This window comes from Choloepus didactylus, chromosome 6, assembly GCF_015220235.1.
Source record: "Choloepus didactylus isolate mChoDid1 chromosome 6, mChoDid1.pri, whole genome shotgun sequence".
In the NCBI taxonomy this organism is placed as follows: Eukaryota; Metazoa; Chordata; class Mammalia; order Pilosa; family Megalonychidae; genus Choloepus; species Choloepus didactylus.
This window is the reverse complement of record NC_051312.1, coordinates 7,964,749-7,983,732: the sequence shown is the minus strand read 5'-3', so window position 1 is coordinate 7,983,732 and position 18,984 is coordinate 7,964,749. Positions and strand designations below refer to the sequence as shown.

The following is an 18,984-nucleotide window of genomic DNA, read 5'->3' as shown; positions in this document are numbered from 1 at the left end:
CCACACGGGGTCTAGCACCATTGCTGTTCAGATCCTTTTGCAGAGAGGCATGAGGCTCGTCTTGGAGCCTCGCTTCGATCAAGTAACCAAGACTTTCCCAGTGGCTGGGAGTGGGTATTGTGGTTCCAGTGGCAAACACTGGAATGGCTCTGAGTTTTTCTCCCCTCGGGACCGACATGTTTAGAAATGGGAAACCCTTCAGGTTCCTCCCAGCTGTGTGGCTGTGTTAAAGGTTAATAAAGGAGGCTAAAGAGGCAGGCTTTTTTTTTTTCTTCTTTTAACGAGAAATATTTTTAACATCCCTGTCTGCCTACAGATGGATGGAGAAGGCTTGCTTAATGAGGAATTGCCAAATTGCTGGGAGTGTCCAAAGTGCTACCAGGAGGACAGCTCGGAGAAAGCCCAGGTAAAGGAAGTTTACCCAGACCAGCGCTGGGAGAAAGTTGTTGTTCCAGGTCCAGGAGATTGCTGTCTGTTTGCCTTTGCAGCATCTTTCTGACCTGGAGCGTTTATTTTTTGTTTTGTTCAATACCTTTTCTTTTTTTTCTTTCCATTTTTGAAAAAGCTATTTACTTTTTTTGCAAATATTATTCCAAATATGTGTTTCTGCAGACCGGGGTCAGTGTGGGTCAGTAACATTCTAAAGCAGCAGCCATTTTTATAGACACTGAAGATTTTAATAGAGAAAGCTCACATTTATCTAGATGTGGACCTTTTCCATGTGTCCAGTAACTTTTTTTCCTTTGGTTAATTATTTTCATTTTTTCTTTCATTTGACTTGTTTTTAATATTTGTTTTTGTATTACTGGATATTGTTCTACTTGGGATGTGCAAATTCCTGCAGTCCTTGCACACTCTGGGGCCCTAGAAAGAGAAGGACTTTGGGGAGCTGACTGAGGAAGGAAGTTAGGTGAGCAGGATTCTCCTGAGGAATGAAATTTGAGGGGAGGTAGTAGCCTGAGGCAGCCAGTCAGGAGCACTGGTGTACTGGAGTTTCCAGTTCAGCAAGTTCACATTTTTGTCATCTTCACCTTTGTGGCCTCAGCAGAAAGCCCTGCCCAGTACCCAAATGTGTCTTTCAGAGGCAGCTCCTCCCCCAGAGGGAACCAATGCCATGACCTTGGGTCCGAGCAGCTGCATTTGCTGGCCCAGTGGTCAGTCACCAGTAATATTAAAGAGCCCAAAGGACTCTGGTTACTCGGGCCTGTGGAGGTAGGCCGGCCTAGCGTCAGTCATCCGAGCTCCGGTGGGTTCCTCCAGCTGTCCTGCACAGGAGCGAGGAAGGAGACCTAAGAGATTTTCCCCGTCTTGCCTATTTCTTCCCTCTTGGGAACTGCATTAGTTGAATTTTCAGTCTAAATATCTTTTAGGGCAAAGGTTTCTAGAGTTGACTAGGGCTGTTATTCCAAGTTCTTATACCAGTAGCTTTTACATTTGTATTTGCTGTTTTTGTTAGGAGTGGGGATGGGTGTTTGCTTCCCTGCTACAGCAGATGGGTTGGCAGAAGCCATATTTTAGTGTTAGCTATAACAGCCAGTGACTGAGAGGTGCTCATTTTCCTCCCAACATAATGAATCTCAAGAATGTAGGGAGAAAAGGGAGTGGAAATCAGGATTGTTGCTTAGGGACATAAAATGTCTCCTTAAGGAAAATCTGAACTACTGATGTGACTCCTTGTGGAACACATTGACTAGACTTGTCATAACATAGCCAGGGAAGGCTTCAGGAAGACAAGTTTCCAGAGAGCACGAGTGCCCCAGGACGAACTTGTAGTCCCTTATGGGGCCTCACTGTGCAGTTTCTCACAGAGGCTCGCTCGTGTTCTCTGCTTTATCTCCTACGTGCCCTGGGTCTCCAGGGGCAGGGTGGGGTGCTGCTTGGAAGAAGTAGCCTGGCAGAGGAAAGGGTAGACACTACACAGGGGAGGGGGGCTAAAAGTCAGATGGGGTGTACCCCCAAGCTCAACATCCTAGTTCGATATGGACAGTTTTTCTACCTTCTCTATGAAAAGAAAAGCATCTCTTTGGTAAAAGAGCCAATTTAGAGATAGGATTAAAAGTTGTCAGATTACATAGGGGTAGAGTTGTGGCCTCTTTAAAGAATATTTTTACCTGAGGATGAGGTGGGATATGGGATCAAGCAGCCCCAAATTTGGATCCCTCTCCTGGACTTGGACACAAACATTTCTTGGCACGTAGGTTTCCCAAGTGACCCATTTTGAGGGTTTTGTTCTGTGGTCATCTTTCTCTGACACAGGCATGAGCTCAGTTGCTGATCCTTGCAGAGTCTAAATTGCGGGATCTGAGGCAGTAACCACCCTCTGGCATCCAGGTGCCCCATCCTGCCCAGAGGACCAGTGATCAGTCTTCTCTCTGGTCCCCTGAGAGGAGCAGTAAGGCTCACCCTGTCACTTTCGAGGGTTTTGAAGAAAGGAGGCCCTGATGTTGCTTTCTGGGGCCTGTTTTGCAGAAGCGGAAAATGGAAGAGAGTGATGAAGAAGCTGTGCAAGCCAAAGTCCTGCGGCCCCTGCGGAGCTGCGACGAGCCCCTCACACCCCCGCCTCACTCACCCACTTCCATGCTGCAGCTCATCCATGACCCGGTTTCCCCCCGGGGTATGGTGACTCGGTCATCCCCTGGGGCTGGCCCCAGCGACCACCACAGTGCCAGCCGCGATGAGCGCTTCAAACGGCGGCAGTTGCTGCGGCTGCAGGCCACCGAGCGCACCATGGTACGGGAAAAGGAGAACAATCCCAGCGGCAAAAAGGAGCTGTCTGAAGTTGAGAAAGCCAAGATCCGGGGATCGTACCTCACTGTCACGCTACAGAGGCCCACCAAAGAGCTCCACGGGACATCCATTGTGCCCAAGCTGCAGGCCATCACGGCCTCCTCTGCCAACCTTCGTCATTCCCCCCGTGTGCTAGTGCAGCACTGCCCAGCCCGAACCCCCCAGTGTGGGGATGAGGAGGGTCTGGGGGGAGAGGAGGAGGAAGAGGAGGAGGAGGAGGAGGAAGATGACAGTGCAGAGGAGGGGGGTGCAGCCAGGCTGAATGGCCGGGGCAGTTGGGCTCAGGATGGAGACGAAAGCTGGATGCAGCGGGAGGTCTGGATGTCTGTCTTCCGCTACCTCAGCCGCAGAGAACTTTGTGAATGTATGCGAGTGTGCAAGACGTGGTATAAATGGTGAGCAGGGATTCAGGGGGTCAGGAACAGGGGTACGGGAGTAGGTGGCAAGTTTGCCATAAGAGAACAGCATGCACCTTGGCATTTGAAGGCTTTTTGGGACCTGTAAGGAGCGAATCAATCTGGTCCATCTCCCAGACAGTGGATCCTATTAGGATGTGGCCAGTTGTGTCTGGAGATGTCATTAGCGAAATGTGACCCTTTCCCTCTTCTCCCTGCTCTACACTTTCCCGTCTCTCTATTGGGAGTGGGTTACTGATTTGGGAGATGTATTGCACAGTTTATGCTAAAACTTGAGAGTGTTAAGGGCTGAAAAGTTTGCCCCCAAGTCAGCTAGGCTCATGCATTTGTTGAGAGCCTGTGATTTGTCAGCTCCCCTCCTGGTGCTGGTGACGTGGACGACCGTGGCTAAACTCCTCCCTCCAGCCACCTTTCCTTCTAACAAGAGGAAGACATTCTTTCCCCAGTGAAGGTGCTCATGATCCTCCAGTTTGTAATTCTCACCTCCCACACCTAGATCAGAATTTCTTTCTCCAGCAAGCAGGGTCCAGTGTTGGAAGTTTTCTGAGACCTGGTTGTCCTTGACATTTCTTCTCAAGTTGAACAGAGACCCTGAATTGGAATTTTCATATCTATAAGAGATTTCCATGGGCATTGTTGACTTTTCCTTAAGCTTCTGGACCTAGGATATATATCCTTTATATCTGAGTAACACCTTGTTGTAGCAGTTCTCAAATTCTGCTACCCAGACCTGTGGCACCACCTGGGAACTTGATAAGAAATTCTCAAGGATCCCACCTCAGACCTCTTGAATCAGAATCTCTGGGGGTGGGGCCTAGCAATCTCCTATGATTCTGATAGACACTAAAGTTTCAGAACCACTGCTCTCTGGTAAGCAGCTTGTTTCTGCCATAGAAGTTTCGTGTGCAATTGGTGGAATTTTTGCAGTCTTTAAATAAAGACTATATTCTTGGCGAATGAGTTTTTTCCCAAATCTGAATTAATACCTGATCTACCTGAAATATTTCTCTTTGTAGAGCTAGTGGACCTGCCTGGCTCTACCCCTTAGTTTCCAAGCCCAGGCACAGAAAACTCCCATTATCTGCCATCTCCCCTTCCCCTGCCAGCCAGAGCGAGCTTGGGGGAAGAGGTGGGCAGGGGCAATAGAACACTGACCTGAAGCCTGCCGGGCGCAGTACTGTTTGTGGTCTGTGGACTTGCATACTGCGGTGGGGAGGCACGCTCTGTCTGTCAGTTCTGGTCTGGACTAGCTAGAAAACAGAGATGGTACTGAGCAGAAACCCCAGAGTGGGAGAGGTCTCTCTAGGCCTGATAATAAAGAGCCTTTTTATGCCTGGTACAGAAATGGGCTCTGTTTCTGGAGCTTAAGGCAGGGTGAATTACGGAGGAGCAGAGTAGCACCCTGCATCTCAGGCAGAATGGAGGCCAGCCTTGCAGCCTCGGGCAGTAAGAAGTCAAGAAGTTTTTAAATGTTCTCTTGTATGTATTTACTCAGGGGCCATACAATTTTTAGGCAAATGAAGGCATTAGAGTTGTTTCCCTAACAATTACGTTGGGTTCTCCAACCCTCCAGAGTCATTCAGCATGAACTGGTCAAGTTATATCCTGCTTGACATCGGTGCAAGTGATTAGTTGTTCTACAACATGAGCCTGTTCTCTGAGACAAAAAGAAAGGGCACATTCTTGGTTTGTGTTGTAGAAGAACCTAGGTAGTGTGACCCTCCAGGTGCTCTGCTTTTCCCAGAAGCCTCCAGAAGTCTGATTGGAGCTCCTTTGACTGGGTTATCAGGTTAACTACAGCTAGTTTGCCTCCCTTCTGTCACAGGTGCTGCGACAAGCGACTTTGGACAAAAATTGACTTGAGTAGGTGTAAGGCTATTGTACCCCAGGCTCTCAGTGGCATCATCAAGAGGCAGCCAGTTGGCCTTGACCTCAGTTGGACCAACATCTCCAAAAAGCAACTGACATGGCTTGTCAACAGGCTACCAGGTGAGCAGCCCTGCTGTTGTCCTCCTAGGGACTCAGAAGGAGCAGGCAGGGAAAGCTGCATTGTTTGCAGTGTTTTTTTAGACTCGCCATTGCTGCCTTACTGCTTAGCAAGAGATTTATCAAAGGCGATCTTAACTGCCAGTCTCCAAGGTATCGCCCTGGACTGGTGGGCCAATCCCCAAACTAGAAAACAAGGAGAATGGGCTCCTGTCCTGGTGCCAACCCTCAGCATAGCCCTGGCGAGGAAACCTGAGTCAGAGGGTACTCTGATCGCCCCTTGTAAGCCCTTGTTTTCCTTCCGCGTTTTTTGTGGTCTTGGAAAGATAGGAAATCACTCATACTTGTATTGCTATGCTAGGAACTGAGCAATCGGTTTTAACACCAAGGTATAAGATACAGTATAGGGAATCACAGGAATCTTTGAGCTGAATTACTTAGAAGATTAGGGGGAATCCATTCACCTTTCTCAGGATCACTTGGTAGTTTAGGCTTTGAAAGTGCCGGTGGACAGTTAAGTGATTCCATGTCTCTGTTTCCACCTGTTTCAGGACTGAAGGACCTCCTCCTCGCAGGCTGTTCCTGGTCTGCAGTCTCTGCCCTCAGCACCTCCAGCTGCCCCCTTCTCAGGACCCTTGATCTTCGGTGGGCAGTAGGAATCAAGGACCCTCAAATTCGGGACTTGCTGACTCCACCGGCTGATAAACCGGGTATGCTCTGGGCCCGACTTCTCTGTGCTGGTCTCGGGGTAGCTCTGTCTTTCCACAGACCTCGTCCTCAGAAGCTAAGGTAGTCTCAGAAATGAGGCTGTGGAGGAAGAGAAGAGAACAGAATGATGGACTATGTACAAGTACAGGTTAACTATTTACAAGCAGATAAGTACCTATAAACACAGGAGTAAGTCCATTTTGTGGGTCAGTGGAATTTAGGGCTCAGAGAGTACAAGCCTGAGGAAGTCTTGGGAAGACCTCATGGTCGAGGTGGGGTGTCAAAAGCTGCTTGCAGGGTGGCCTAGAAAAGGGGGGTGGGGGGCGAGGGGAGGAGCATCCCACACATACCCTTTGGCTGTGTAAGTGAGGCATGATCCAGCAGCTGGGAAGCAAGAAAACTTGTCTGGTTTCCTAGGAACTGCCCCCTGACACTGCTCATTTCCTGAAGGCAGGGCTGGGGTGGGCAGTTCTGTAACCCCGTCCAGGGCTTAGCCAGCGAGTGGCTGAGGCTGCCTGGTGCTGTGGAGATGGATCAGACTTTTTGATCTAGGCTCCTAATCTTGCCCATGCAGGTCAGGACAATCGCAGCAAGCTCCGGAACATGACCGACTTCCGGCTGGCAGGCCTTGACATCACAGATGCTACGCTTCGCCTCATCATCCGCCACATGCCCCTCCTGTCTCGACTCGACCTCAGTCACTGCAGCCACCTTACAGATCAGTCCTCCAATCTCCTCACTGCTGTCGGGTCTTCCACGCGTTACTCCCTCACCGAGCTCAATATGGCAGGTATGTCACGGTGGCCTTGGCCCCCAGAGGCCCAGCCCTGCCTGGAGCTTGACCAGGAGACCAGAGTGAACTTGGGTCTGTTGATTAAACCATTTTCATTCTTTCCTCACACCAGCCTGTTCAAGGATATGGGTTTTTATCCCTGTTTTAACTGATGTGGGTACTGGGGCCTCAAGTAGGTACATTGGGTGCCAAAGTACACAGCAACCTCTCAGCTGCCATCTGGTCCGCCCTGCAGCCTTTGTGCTTTCTCCCACGTGGTGCTGGGAGTGTGGCCACAGGGGGCCTGCGAGGCCACAGAGTTGATGGCTCCTCTGGTCTCCGAGCCAGGTAGTTAGTTATGGGACAAAGAGGACTCTTGTTTAGCATTTGAGTGAAAGAGGTTAACACTAAAGGGCTAGGGGATTGCATGGCAGGGGAAGGCCGGTGTGGCTGTGTGTGAGCATTGTCCTTGGGGCTCCTTCCCTATAGGTTGCAATAAATTGACAGACCAGACCCTGATCTACCTTCGGCGCATCGCCAACGTCACCTTGATCGACCTTCGAGGATGCAAGCAGATCACTCGGAAAGCCTGTGAGCACTTCATCTCAGACTTGTCCATCAACAGCCTCTACTGCCTGTCTGACGAGAAGCTGATACAGAAGATCAGCTAAGACACACCCAGCCCAGACTGAACAGGAAGCCGATCTTCCCCCGACTCCCCACCGAGGAGAGCCTCTCTCCCTGACCCTGCACAGGCTCCGAGGCCAGCGTCACACTCCCTCTCCGCGCTCCTGTCCCTTGAGCCCATTCCCTGCAGGCAGGGCAGAGAGGGTGGTGGACACCAGGCTTACCTGCCTGCTCCTCTCCCTCCTAAGGAAAAGGGAGTAGCAAATTGATCCGAGGGAAAAGCACAGGCTGTGTGCTGTCAAGGTGCCTGCTCGCTTGCTCGCCTGCCCACTTGCCTGTCCGCTCACTCGCCAGCCAGGAGGCCAGGCTGTCAGTTTGGGGGTGTTTGTGCAACCTTCATCTGCACTGGGCCCTGGGCCCCTCCTCCCCATCCACGGTCCCCATCGGTGCCTGGTTCTGAGCAGACTCCCAGGGAAGAAAGCAGCCCTGTCTCCATGGCCAGGTTCTTGTGGTGTCCAGTGCGTGTCTCTCCTCCGTCACACTCTCCCGGCTCACACAGGAGGGGCCAGCAGACCCATGCAAATCACACTGGTGCTGTTGAGATGTCCAAAACCTCTTGTCCATGTCTGTGCTCACCCTCCTCTCCGCTCCCCTTAGCTTGATACTGTCCTGCGCTTGTGGTGGCTCAAATAATGAGGTTTTCCCAGCCCAGACTTTCCTGCTAGTCTCTATGAGGTCCTTGTTGCACTTATTGGGGTTGAGGCTCTTCCGAGGAGCTGGAACTGTCCACCCCAGGGACACACCCCATTTTATTGCTTCCCAGGCAGATTCTGAGACAGGCACCATCTCCCTGATCCCTCTCCCTGTTTGGCCCCCCACTGCCCTTTTCCAGACTGAATAGGGCTTTCCCAGGATGCATGTTCTCAGAGGGAGCAGCCTATCTCCCCCAGTGGGGGAAGCAGCAGACTGGGCCGAGTCCCCACCTGCCTCCCAACCAGGCACCAGGCCTGGTTTCGCAGAGGCCCCCCAGAGCCCAGGCCTGGGTTCAGCCCCAGTGGCTCACTGATCTGGCAACTTTGGGTGGGGTCTTGCTTAGAAGCTAGTCGCCTGCCCTCTGCCTACAGCTGTGGAAGGGGGTGTGCATGTGCCTCTGTATGTGTGGCTGTGTGTGTTGCGTGTGTGTGGAGGGGGGTAAGGAAGGGAGCACCGTGTCTCCCGCACCACTACCCTGTGTGGAGCCCCATCAGCTGCCCCCTTTTCTTTGCATTGAACGGCCTGTCCAAAGAACCTCTCTCTAGGGCAGCAGAGAGCTTTTTGCACTTTAAAAAAAAAAAAAAAAGGAAAGAAAGGTCGGAATTTCTTTTGGGTTATATTTAAGTGTGTGAGGAGATGCTCATGGCAGCAGCCTGTGGCAAGAGCTTATAAATGAGACGCAAATTTGCACTCTGCTTCCCATCTGTAAGGATATTGATAGCACAACCTTGCCCCCTGCCTTCTTGTCCTCCAGCCCCAGCCCTTCCTGGCCCCTTCCCTGTAGTCCAGTCTCAGGCTTTCCTCCTCCCTGAAACCCTGATGGGGGAGGGGAAGGAGCCCAGGCACCCTGAGGTCTGAATTGTGAGCCGACTCCGAGGAGAGACGCCACCTGCACCCTTGCCACTTCCAAAGCAATAGAGGCAGAGAGGTCCCCCTCTTTGCCACCTAGCCCAGCTTTGACCCTGGTATTGACCAGCCACCTACAAGCAGTGTGGGTCCTGGTAGGGGTGACATTGTGTGTTTCTTCCAATCTGCTGGTTGTCTTGGCTGCACCTTAAAAACAGCAGTCCGCTCTCCTGACCTTCTGCCCCTTCCATTGGTCTCCAGGCCTCAGCAATCTGGGGCTGAAACTTTGAGGAAATGCCAGTGACTTATTCCAGAGTGCCTCAGTTAGGGGAACTTCTCTGTAAAGAACCCTGGGTATTGAGCAAAAACCTTATTAGTACTATTGTCAGTGACCTATAATTGGAAGCTTCCTGCCTTTTTTTGGTTGCTCCTGTGGAAAATACTGAAAAGATTACTTCTTTTTTTTCTTTTTTTTTTTTGTTTTTTTGTTTTTATAAAAGGGGAGGTGGAGAGACCCCTTCAGAGCAGGGATTGTGCCGGGAGAGTGCCTCTGACTTTGGGACATTTCATCCACAGAAATTTCCAAGCTGATAGTTTGTTTTGGGTTTTAGTTTTGTTCGTTTGTTTTGGGTTTGGAAAAACAAGCATTTTTACCGTGCACGTAAATCGGTCAGCAGGAAAGTGAGCCCAGGGGTGGTAGCAGATGGACCGATGCCCCTGCTGGGCTTTACTTTTCTTTGGGACTCTGAGGAGAAAATGGTTTTTAGAGGTGAGGGTTGGTCCAGGTGGAAGAAAGAAGTGTCTCTGGAGCCAGAGGAGCCCGGGGAGCCTGCCGCGACTCCTGCTGTCTGCGCTCAGACACGGCCCTGCAGGGATCTGCCCTCTTCAGACGCGGCCCAGACCCCCTGCTCCATCTGCCCAAGCACCGGGGCGCAAAGCCACAAAGGAAAGGAAGAAAATTTATATATATATAATATAAAATCACTTGGTGATTAAAAAAAATAACTGCTCCATAAATAAAACTCCTAAAGTCACTATGTTTAAAGGGTTTGGTTGTGTTTTTTTGTTTGCTTGTTTTTCGGAGAAATACTGTAAATATATATTTTTTGTTGCTGATTTAGAGTCCATCTCCAATGTTGTGCTAAAGAATTTTAAATTAAATGTAAGCATTAAGGGGATAAGTCTTATGCTTTCTCAGCTGACACATTGGGGTTATTTGGGGCCAGGGAAGGAGGGAAGCTAGTTGGACTTTGTTTTGTTTTCTAAAAGTTCTCCACTATTGGTTTTAGAAAGAGTAAGGACATCTTTCCTCTAACACATGGGAACGGGAGATATTTGTGTAATAAAATTTTTAAAAGACAAAAAAAGAAACAGCCTCCAATGGGAAATATTTTGATTTGATTTTTTTTTTTTTTTTAATAAAAAGGCTTTAAAAACCAAAATAAAACAAAACCTTTTCTGCCTTGGTGTGTGTGTGCAGGAGTGAGCGAGCGAGGCAGGAGGCACTGCAGACGCGCTGGGAGCCAAGGCCAGGAGTTGCTTGTCTCACCCCTTGGAGCACAAGGAACGTAACTGCTGGCAGCCTGTGCTCTTTCTTTCCTTACCTCTTAAAAAAAAAGTCAAATGGAAGCAGTTAACTTCTAGAAACACTACAAAATTTACTTCATCGAAGTTTTTAATGGGTGGCTGCATTAGGGTTCTCTAGGGAAACAGAACCAACAGGAGATAATCTGTAAATATGAAATTTATGAGTGTCTCACGCAACTGTGCATGAGTCCAAATTGCGTAGGGCAGCCCGCGAGCTGGCAACTCCAAGGAAGGTCTTCGATGAACTCCCCAGGAGAGGCTGGCTGGCTGAAGAAGAAATGAAAGTTCTCTCTTTTCCCTTAAAAGTCTAGTTGATTGTAGATGCTATCAGCCACAGAAGCAATCAACTGACTGATGTTTTAATAAATAAGCCTTCTGGTTTATTAACCAGCTACAAAATGTCCTTGTCCTTGCAGGAATGGTTAGGCCAGTGTTGCTTGACCAGACAACTGGGTACCATTACCTGGTCAAATTCATACATAAACCTAACTCTTACCCCCGTACCCACACTACCACCCCCAAAAAGGGCAGTGCTTGGAACAGTCCTGCCAAGTCATAGAAGCAAGCTGGGAAGGACCTCTGAGGATGGGTCTGGGTATTTTGAATCGTCAGTTCCCCACTGCCATGGCCATCTCAGGAGAATCACTAGCCAAGGCCAGCTTTCCAACCACTGAAGTTGCAGAACAGGCCCCCAGGTCACTGAGCAAGTTGAGGGCCAAGCTGAGGTGCCTGTCAGCATTCTCACCTGCATCTTATCACTTGGCATATCGTGTGCAAGCTTACCTCCAGCCAGGTGCCCGGCCTTGAAACATCTGCCTTAGATGCTGCTGGAGGACTGCCCCACCCTGGTCACAGCTGTCTCGGGAGGTCTGATGTCCCACCTGGGAGGTCTCCAGTAGGGCCAAGGGTGGGTTCCTGAACAGCTCAGAACTGCCCATCCTACCCCCTCCCCCAGACTGACCATTTTAAGGACTAGCTCAGATTCTGCTTGCACATTCTAAGAAAAGGATGGATTGATTTAATGTTGGTTTCTTGAGGCTGGATATGGATATAGCCCTGTTTGGATATTGCCAGAAGGATGAGCCCATTTTTCCTCTAAAACTTCTCAGAAACCCACTTGCTTCTCAGTAACCTCATCCCCATCACCCTAGGCCAAGCCACCGCTGTCCAGGACCTGGGCCACAGCAATAGCCCCTGGTGGCCTTTCAGCCTCCTGTCCAACCCGCCGTTCTCTATCTTGGCAGCCAGAACACGTCTCTTAGAAGATACAGTTGACTACTCTCTCCTGCTTAAAGCCCTTCCGTGCACTCATCTCAGAATGAAGTCTAAATGTGGTCTGGCATGCGGCCCTGCTGCATCACTCAGCGTTTGCCCCCTCCCACTGCTCTCCACCCAGAGCTAACCTTTCAATTCCACCGTCTGGAGCTTGGCACGTTCTCTTCCCTCTGCCTGGTCCACCTTCCTCAGCTGACAGGTCACTTCCCCTGGGAAGCCATCTTCTGCTCTGCTCAGGACCGGACCAGATGTTCACCTAGTGCCCCACTGTTCCTTTAACATCCATCTCCCCAGCCAGACTGGAAGCTCCACGAGAACAAAGATTGTTCTGGGTTGCTCTCACCATGTCGTCCCCAGCAGCTGGCCCAGTGCTCAGCATGTAACAGATGTCCAAGAAACATTGCTGAGAGTGTTCCCAGTGACCCAGATCCCCAGAGGTCACTCTCAGTTCTCCAAATTCGCCTCTTCGACTACCTCATAATCTCTCTCCTTTCTCACGCCAATGCTGCAAGCCTCTCAATCTATCAACCATCTCCCTGCTTTGATGTAGCCTGTGTCCACCCCTGAATTAACCTTCCTAGGGCACACACAAATTCTTCAGTAACCTTCTGAGGTCATGTATAAACTCAGAGTAAGCGCATCCTGCCACTGGCACCTGTAAAATGGGAAGCACCATGATCAGCACATAGCAAATGCTTCTAAGAGGCCTCGAGCTGGACACCTCTCTGGTCCCCAGGCCTGCTGTGTTTAGGCTGCAGCACCCCGATGCAGCCTGTGAACATCTAGCCCTCCTTCCAACACTTCTTCCTTCAGAAGCCTTTCCCTTTTCCCCACCAACAGGAAGGGATCAGCCTGACTGTCCTGTACCTCTCCCAGGCAACGACAACATTGTAATGGCCGCCACCGGATGGGCCTTACTATGTGTCTACACATAGAAAACCATTTTATCCTCACAACCACCCTATTACCACCCCATTTTACAGAAGAGAAACTGAGCTGTGGTCATCAAACAATTTGCCCAGTGACTGAGCTAATAAACCCAGCAGCTCTGTCTCCAGGGTCTGCCCTCTCTCCCCACCACCAAGGTAGGTGTCTTCATTCCAGAGATGACAAAGTCAAGACTCAGAGGGGTGAAGTTACAGTCCGAGGGGCAATGGCCGAGCAGGGAAATAAGTGAACGCTGGGCCTGTGACTGCAGGGCTTACTCCTTCACGCCAGCTTGCCCGTGCTCTGCTAAGTACCCAGGCTGGGGCCCCCCACGCCTCCCCCAAGGCCCTTCAAGCTCCCTGAGGTTGGGGCCGGCCTCAGCCAGGAGTTGGGGGATATGGAGAGAAGGAGGGGACAGGACTGACCTACAGGCTGTGCAGTCACACAGGGCCAGCACCCAGTTCAACGGAATTGGAGCTGCTGTTCAGTTTGCTTCAGCACTCTGCGGTTGCCATCTTGAAATTCTTCATACTTTTTGAGCAACGGGCCCCACATTTTCATTTCGCACTGGGGTCTGCAAATGAAGTAGCTGGTCCTGGGGGTTGAGGTGATCCCAGTGTCCCCCTGGGCTCTGTGCCAAGCCGGCAACACGGCAGGCCTGGCACCTGCTGGCCGGGGTCACCCGTCCTCTCAGCACCTCTCCGGGCTGAGCTCAGGGCCCAGACGCGGAAGGAAAGCTCAGCGAGGACACCCACATGTGGGCAGGAAACAGAGCAGGCGGGAGGGAGGTCTGAGAGCACCTGGCTTTACCCTCTGCCATCACCCAACAACTCCAGAGAGGCACAGGGGGCAGGAAGTTCCCACTGCCCTCCCCCACACCCAGAGGGTGCCACGGGGGTGCACAGAATGGCAAGACAGAGGGACAGAAAGAGACACAGACACAGTCACAGAGAGAAAAACACCCAGAAAGACCCAGCAGGTGGGGCAGGTGGGCATGTGACACTCGGCCGGACTTTCCGTCAACCCAACCCTTCACACACATTAGCTCAGTCAACCCTCAGACACCCCCAGTGAGGTCTGGCTGGCTGCGCCCCTTGTACAGATGAGAAAGGCAAGGCTCAGTGTCACCCGCCCAGCGTCCCCAGCCGGGGCATAAGAGATGTCCCTGGGGCGCGACCCCAGGTCTTTCCCCCGCCCCCCAACACAGCCCGCGGGGGCTACGAGACCGTGACTCGGAAACTCACAGTCGGGTTGGGGACGTCAAAGGACAAGCGGACTCGCGGGGCACACGGCGGGCTCCTGGCCGGGCTGACCGCGGGCGCCGAGGCGCGTGCGCGCTGGGACCGCTCTGGCCGGCGCCGGGGGGCGGGGCGCTGCCGGGGCGGGGGCGGGGCCGAGGCGTGGGGCGGGGCCGGGGCGGGGCGGGGCCGCGCGACTTCCGGGAAGGCTCCAGGGAGGGGCGCTGCTGCAGGGTGGCGGGCTGGCGCCTGCGGATCGAGGGGCCGCCGACCGGCCTTGGACGGTGCGGGAGGGCGGGAGGACGAGCTTCCTGGGCCCCCGCACTAGCTGTTCCACCTGCTTGGGAAGCTTTTTTCCTGCCCCTGACACAGCTGCTTCTCCTCCCATCCTTCTGGTTCTGGGGAAGACGCCCCTCAGCAGAGTTTTCCCTCACTTCCCGGTCTGGGGAGGCTCCTGCTTTTGTAACAACTTGTCGCCTGTCCTATAGAAATATTTCTTGCATTAAATGAGATCATCCTGGCCCTCGGATATAGTGAGAAGCCAATAAACGCTCCCGGTTATTATCATTATGTATAGTTTGTCCGTAAGTTTTCTGTCTGGCTCTCCATGTATTGGATCCCCAATGCCAAGCTGGGTTCCCCAGCACGTAGTAGGCACTCAACAACTATTGTCGAAGGAATTACAAATGAATGAGAGGTGGCGGCCGTGGCAGGCAGGAGTTTCTCCAGATGGACCCAGCGCACCCCGATGAGGCCAGGGAAGGCCCTGCCATCTTCAAAGCCAGGGACCAAGACAGGTCGGGGGACGAGGCCCGGGCAGGAGAGAAACGGCACGTGCCCCCCACACCCTGCGCCCTCAGGGCACACGTGGACGCCGTCAGGTGGGAGACCTTGCTCCGGCCCTGACCCGCCAGCGGGCGGACCCTCTTCTGCGGAGCGCCTCCACCCTTGCCTTACAGCTCTCGCCCGCCCGGGTAATTGGAGGCGCAGCCGATTCTCATTATTTGCTGTAATTGTTCTCATTATTCACAGTAGTTGCCGCAAATACTGAGCCCCTTGCCCCTAAGGGAAGTACAAGGTTAGGTTCCTGCAAGCTCTGGTTACATTTTTGTCACCTGATCAGTACATAACCTTATTTTATGTGTGTTTCTGTTTAAAAACACTTTATTTGATGTCATTGATTCATAACACTATACTTGCAGCCAGCAGCATTTAACCCACACCTGAATGAAGCTTCTCTAACACACGTGTTTTCTCTATAAGGCACCGCAGAGTCTTCTTGTGCTTGGGGACCCTGGACAGCACTTCGGCACTACGCTGGGAGGGACTTTTCAATCCATAAATCGCCAACAACGGTACAAAAATGCAAAAAACGTGGCACTAAATATCCATGAAAAGAACACGTGTTTACAGCATGTGAGCTGAAAAGAAACCTGCATGTCAGGTGACAAATTTTTCACCTCTCTGCACGTTTGTGAGTGATCAAAAAGCACCACCCATATTGATTCAGGGTTACAGATACATTTCATCAAGGAGGTGAATTCGCAAATACAAAATCCACGAATGATGAATATGAATGTACATGGTTGGGGTCTTCTTTCCCGTCAGACTGGGCTGACACTGAGTCCAGTTTCTCTGCAGCCCTCACTTTGTGCCAGGTGCCGTGCTGGGTGTGAGCGATGCAGCTGGGACAAGCAGGGCACCAAGGGAGAGCTCTCTGAGCAGAAAACCCTTCAGTCGATGAGAGAACAGAGCGAGCAGGAGCCCACCGCACTGGAAAGTGGGCATTCCAGGCACTGGAGGGGTGGAAATGAACTTGACTTGTTCTAGTGCCAGAAGGAAGATCAGGAAGACTGAAAACTAAGGGGAAGCTGGGAAGTGATTGAGTGACAGCAGTGGGCCGGGGTGCAACTGTGCAGGGCTCACGGGCCGTGGGAAGGAAGGTGGGCTTGACCCTGCGTGCAGGGCAGCCTCTGGAGGAGGGGGGTTTGATTTAGGCCCAAACAGCTCTGGCTGCCTGCTGGGTGGGGAGTGGACAGGGAGGGCCAGGGGATGGGCAGCAAGAGGGGGCTGGCGCAGGTGTCCAGGTGACAGGTGATGGAGACTTGGACAGGGCTTTAACAGGGCACAGTGGAAGGATTTGGAGTACATTTTGGAGACAGTCACAGCAGGTAGCCGACAGGTCAGGCTGGATGTCAGAGTGTGTGTATAGGGGGAGGGGCGGGGAGAGACATATATTGAGAATGATTCCTGGGTTTTTGGAAGACAAAGGAGCCATGGGTGAGATGCGGAGGCCGGAGAGGAGCAGGTGGAGCAGGGGTTGGCTGGCAGGAGTGGGAGCTCAGTGCGGGATGCGCTTGGTTTGCAACACCTGTTAGTCACCCAGTTACTTGGGGTGCCAAGTAATGATGCGTTCATGCATCTGTCAGCTGGGCAGAGACGACGGTCCACTCCCCTTGGCACTCCCAGCCTCCCAGCCCCAGCCTGGCCCTGGCTGAGTACCGACAAGGTTTTGTTGCAAGAAGGAAGGCCTGGGGACTGCTGGCTGAGCAAATTGACCTGCCGACCTACCCAGAACCACCAGAGGGCAGCACCGTCCCCCCAGCCTGGGGGAGGCTGGGCACTGTCACCAACTTCTCCTGCTTGCTTTTCTGGGTCCCAGGAATCAATGGGGCTTAGGGCCTGGCTGGGGGTGCGGGTTGAGCTGCAGGCGGAAGGGGCTGTTGGGGTCATAAGCTGGTGGGGGCCAGGCAGGGCCAGCTCCCAGAGCAGGGCGGCTGGCAAACTCAAAACTCTCAGGCAGAACCTGGTCTGACAAGTTCATCAAGCAGAATGTTTTCAATAGGGGCTGCCTAGAAGACCCCAAGAGTCAGGGGGTGCGGGAGGGTTAGCGGCCTCCCATTGTGGCATCCTCCTGCACCTCTGGCCCAGTTCTGCCCCCGATTCCCGAGTGTCACCCTGGGCTAGGGAGTTCAGGCACTTAGTGATTCATTCAATCATCCAATATTGACTGATGGCCTTTCTGCATCAGGCCCTGAGCCAGGCCCTGGGGGGTAAGAGATGAAACTGAAGCATCAATTACTGCAAGAGAGATTTACCTTTGTGTTTTCATGCTTGAACATTTCCTACATCAGGACGGGTCTTCCAATGATGAGAACATTTCATAAAGCCCTGCCCCTCACTGTCGGTGATGCACCTTACAATTGAGGGTGTTTTCAAATCAAGGAAATAGGATATAATAGGTGGTGAGTGCAGAATCAGAGAGGGACACAGTTGGAGTGAGGGCATCATGGAAGGCTGCCTGGAGGAGGTGGGTCTTAAAGGACATGTAGGAGTTAGCCAGGGAAGAAGGCACAAAGAAGGGCTTCCAGGCACGGGGCATGGAGGTGAAAACTGATTGGTGGGCTGGTGGGGGGACCCCAGGTGCAGAGGGTGGTGGTAAAAGGAGGGGGGGGCGGAGCCCAGCCACCCAAGATTCAATTTGCAGGCTAAGGAGCATGTTATCCCAATCTGCTTTGGGTTAAGCAGGTCCCCACTTTCAGCAGCACCCAAAGTCCTAGAGAGCTACTTATTAGTAGATGGTGACCGAGGAGATCTCAATTTGAGACAGGCATTTCTGGTCAGGCCTTGCACCAGGGCAGTGACCCCCAAGGAGCGGCCTGAGAAGATTCTCAGGAGGCCAGCCCAGGAGATGTGGTGATAAATTAGAATAGGGGAGGGCGAGAGAGATTCTGACTTAGGGTATGTATCTGAGGGGATGGTGGTGCCACCCAGTGAGAAGGGGAGCTGGCCTCCCTGACATGCTCAGGTTCTAGGCTCTGCTGATGCTGGTCTGAGCCCCCCAGCCAAGGATGGGGTCCCTGCTTTGCAAATGGGTCCTTCCTGGAGGCTGCTCCACCAACTGCCACTAGGATTGAACTCCCTGTGCCCCGAGCTGGGACAGGAGCTTGCCACCATAGGAAGTGGGGAGCAGATCCAGAGAGGGGCATGTTGAGATGGTGTGTGTGTGTATGTGTGTGTGTATGTGCTACCTGGAGACCCACAGATTTAACCCACCTGCCTGGGTGGGCTGTCAGCAGGGTGGGTTTCCTCTGCCAGGCAGCACTGAGACCCCTGTGCCCCTCCTGGCTGCAGGAAGTCTGATCCCACATTGCAGAATCATCAATGAACAGCAGCCTCTGGGAGGGATGGGGTGCAAGCAAGGAAGCTGAGACAAGTGTACAGCTCAGGAGCCTGGGTCCGGGGTGCTTGGGGTTGGTTGCAGGGTCCTTGATCCTGGGTGGGAGTCCTGCAGCCAGCATTGGGTCTGGAGCAAGGGGGAGGGGAGGGTGGAGTAAATCTGGAGTCTGGGGGCAGTTGTCAGGTTCCAGCTGCTGGCTCCTGGTGACCTGGTAAGGGCCCTGCAGCCAGTCTGGGTCCAGGGTTGGCTGTCCTGGTCCTGGGTCTGTGTCCAGAGTTGGGGTGTCAGGGCCCGGACCTAAGTCCGGGTCTGGGCCCTGACCTCAACTCCAGGGATCAGGATCATGGGTGTGCTCTGGGTCTGGGGTTGTAACCAGGGTCTAAAGGTCAAAGTCCAAAGTCAGGATCTGGGGTCAGCGTCATGGGGCGGGTGTGGAGGTCGGAGACCCAGGGTTGGGATCTGAGGTCACTGTCAAGGTCTAGGGGCTGCGGTCCAAGGTCTGGGTCTGGGGTCCTGTTTGGAGTCTGAGGTCCAGTGGTGGACAGCGGTCCCGGGGCAGGAAGTGTGGGGTTAGAGGAAGGGTCTGAGATCCAAGTCAGAGTCTGGGGTCTTGGTCGGTGACCAGGGCCCCCGTCGTCATACGGGCCCGGGCTCGGGACTGGGGTCTGACTGTGGGGTCCGGGGTCCGAAGTTGCGCTCCCAGCCCTGGGTCTCGAGTCCTCTTCGGTCCCGGATCCCCGCCGGCTGCAGGTCGGGGCCAGGGTCGGGGTCCGCGGGCGCGCTCGGCCCCTGGCTGGGGTCCGGTCGCTGCGCCGAGGCCGGGTCGGGGGCCGGGCGCTGGGTCGGGGCCGCGCGGCCTGCAGGGGGCGCCCCGGCCCGGCC

At 53.0% G+C, this 18,984-nt stretch overlaps 1 protein-coding gene and 1 long non-coding RNA gene across 6 annotated transcripts in view; one reads left to right on the top strand and one right to left on the bottom strand.

The window, feature by feature from the left end:
* Nucleotides 1–9,940, top strand: part of KDM2A (lysine demethylase 2A) — a 112,047-nt gene extending 102,107 nt beyond the window's left edge. For all 3 annotated transcript variants that reach the window (XM_037838018.1, XM_037838017.1, XM_037838016.1), the window contains exons 16-21: nucleotides 317–406; nucleotides 2,470–3,182; nucleotides 5,029–5,192; nucleotides 5,741–5,899; nucleotides 6,472–6,687; nucleotides 7,159–9,940. In XM_037838018.1, the coding sequence (XP_037693946.1) occupies nucleotides 317–406; nucleotides 2,470–3,182; nucleotides 5,029–5,192; nucleotides 5,741–5,899; nucleotides 6,472–6,687; nucleotides 7,159–7,340 (1,524 nt within the window). In that variant the 3' untranslated portion in view covers nucleotides 7,341–9,940. The remainder of the gene's footprint in view (nucleotides 1–316; nucleotides 407–2,469; nucleotides 3,183–5,028; nucleotides 5,193–5,740; nucleotides 5,900–6,471; nucleotides 6,688–7,158) is intronic.
* On the bottom strand, nucleotides 234–13,906 carry LOC119535708. Of its 3 annotated transcripts, XR_005217279.1 has the most exons (6): nucleotides 13,110–13,906; nucleotides 11,886–12,412; nucleotides 5,654–5,996; nucleotides 4,359–4,453; nucleotides 2,112–3,794; nucleotides 234–1,265 (listed from the first exon to the last, which is right to left on the bottom strand). It is a non-coding gene; the product is annotated as an uncharacterized LOC119535708 (long non-coding RNA). The 3 variants fall into 3 exon arrangements; XR_005217277.1 differs by having other exon boundaries at nucleotides 234–3,794; XR_005217278.1 differs by lacking the exon at nucleotides 11,886–12,412 and having other exon boundaries at nucleotides 234–3,794.
* Nucleotides 13,907–18,984: the final 5,078 nt, after the last annotated feature.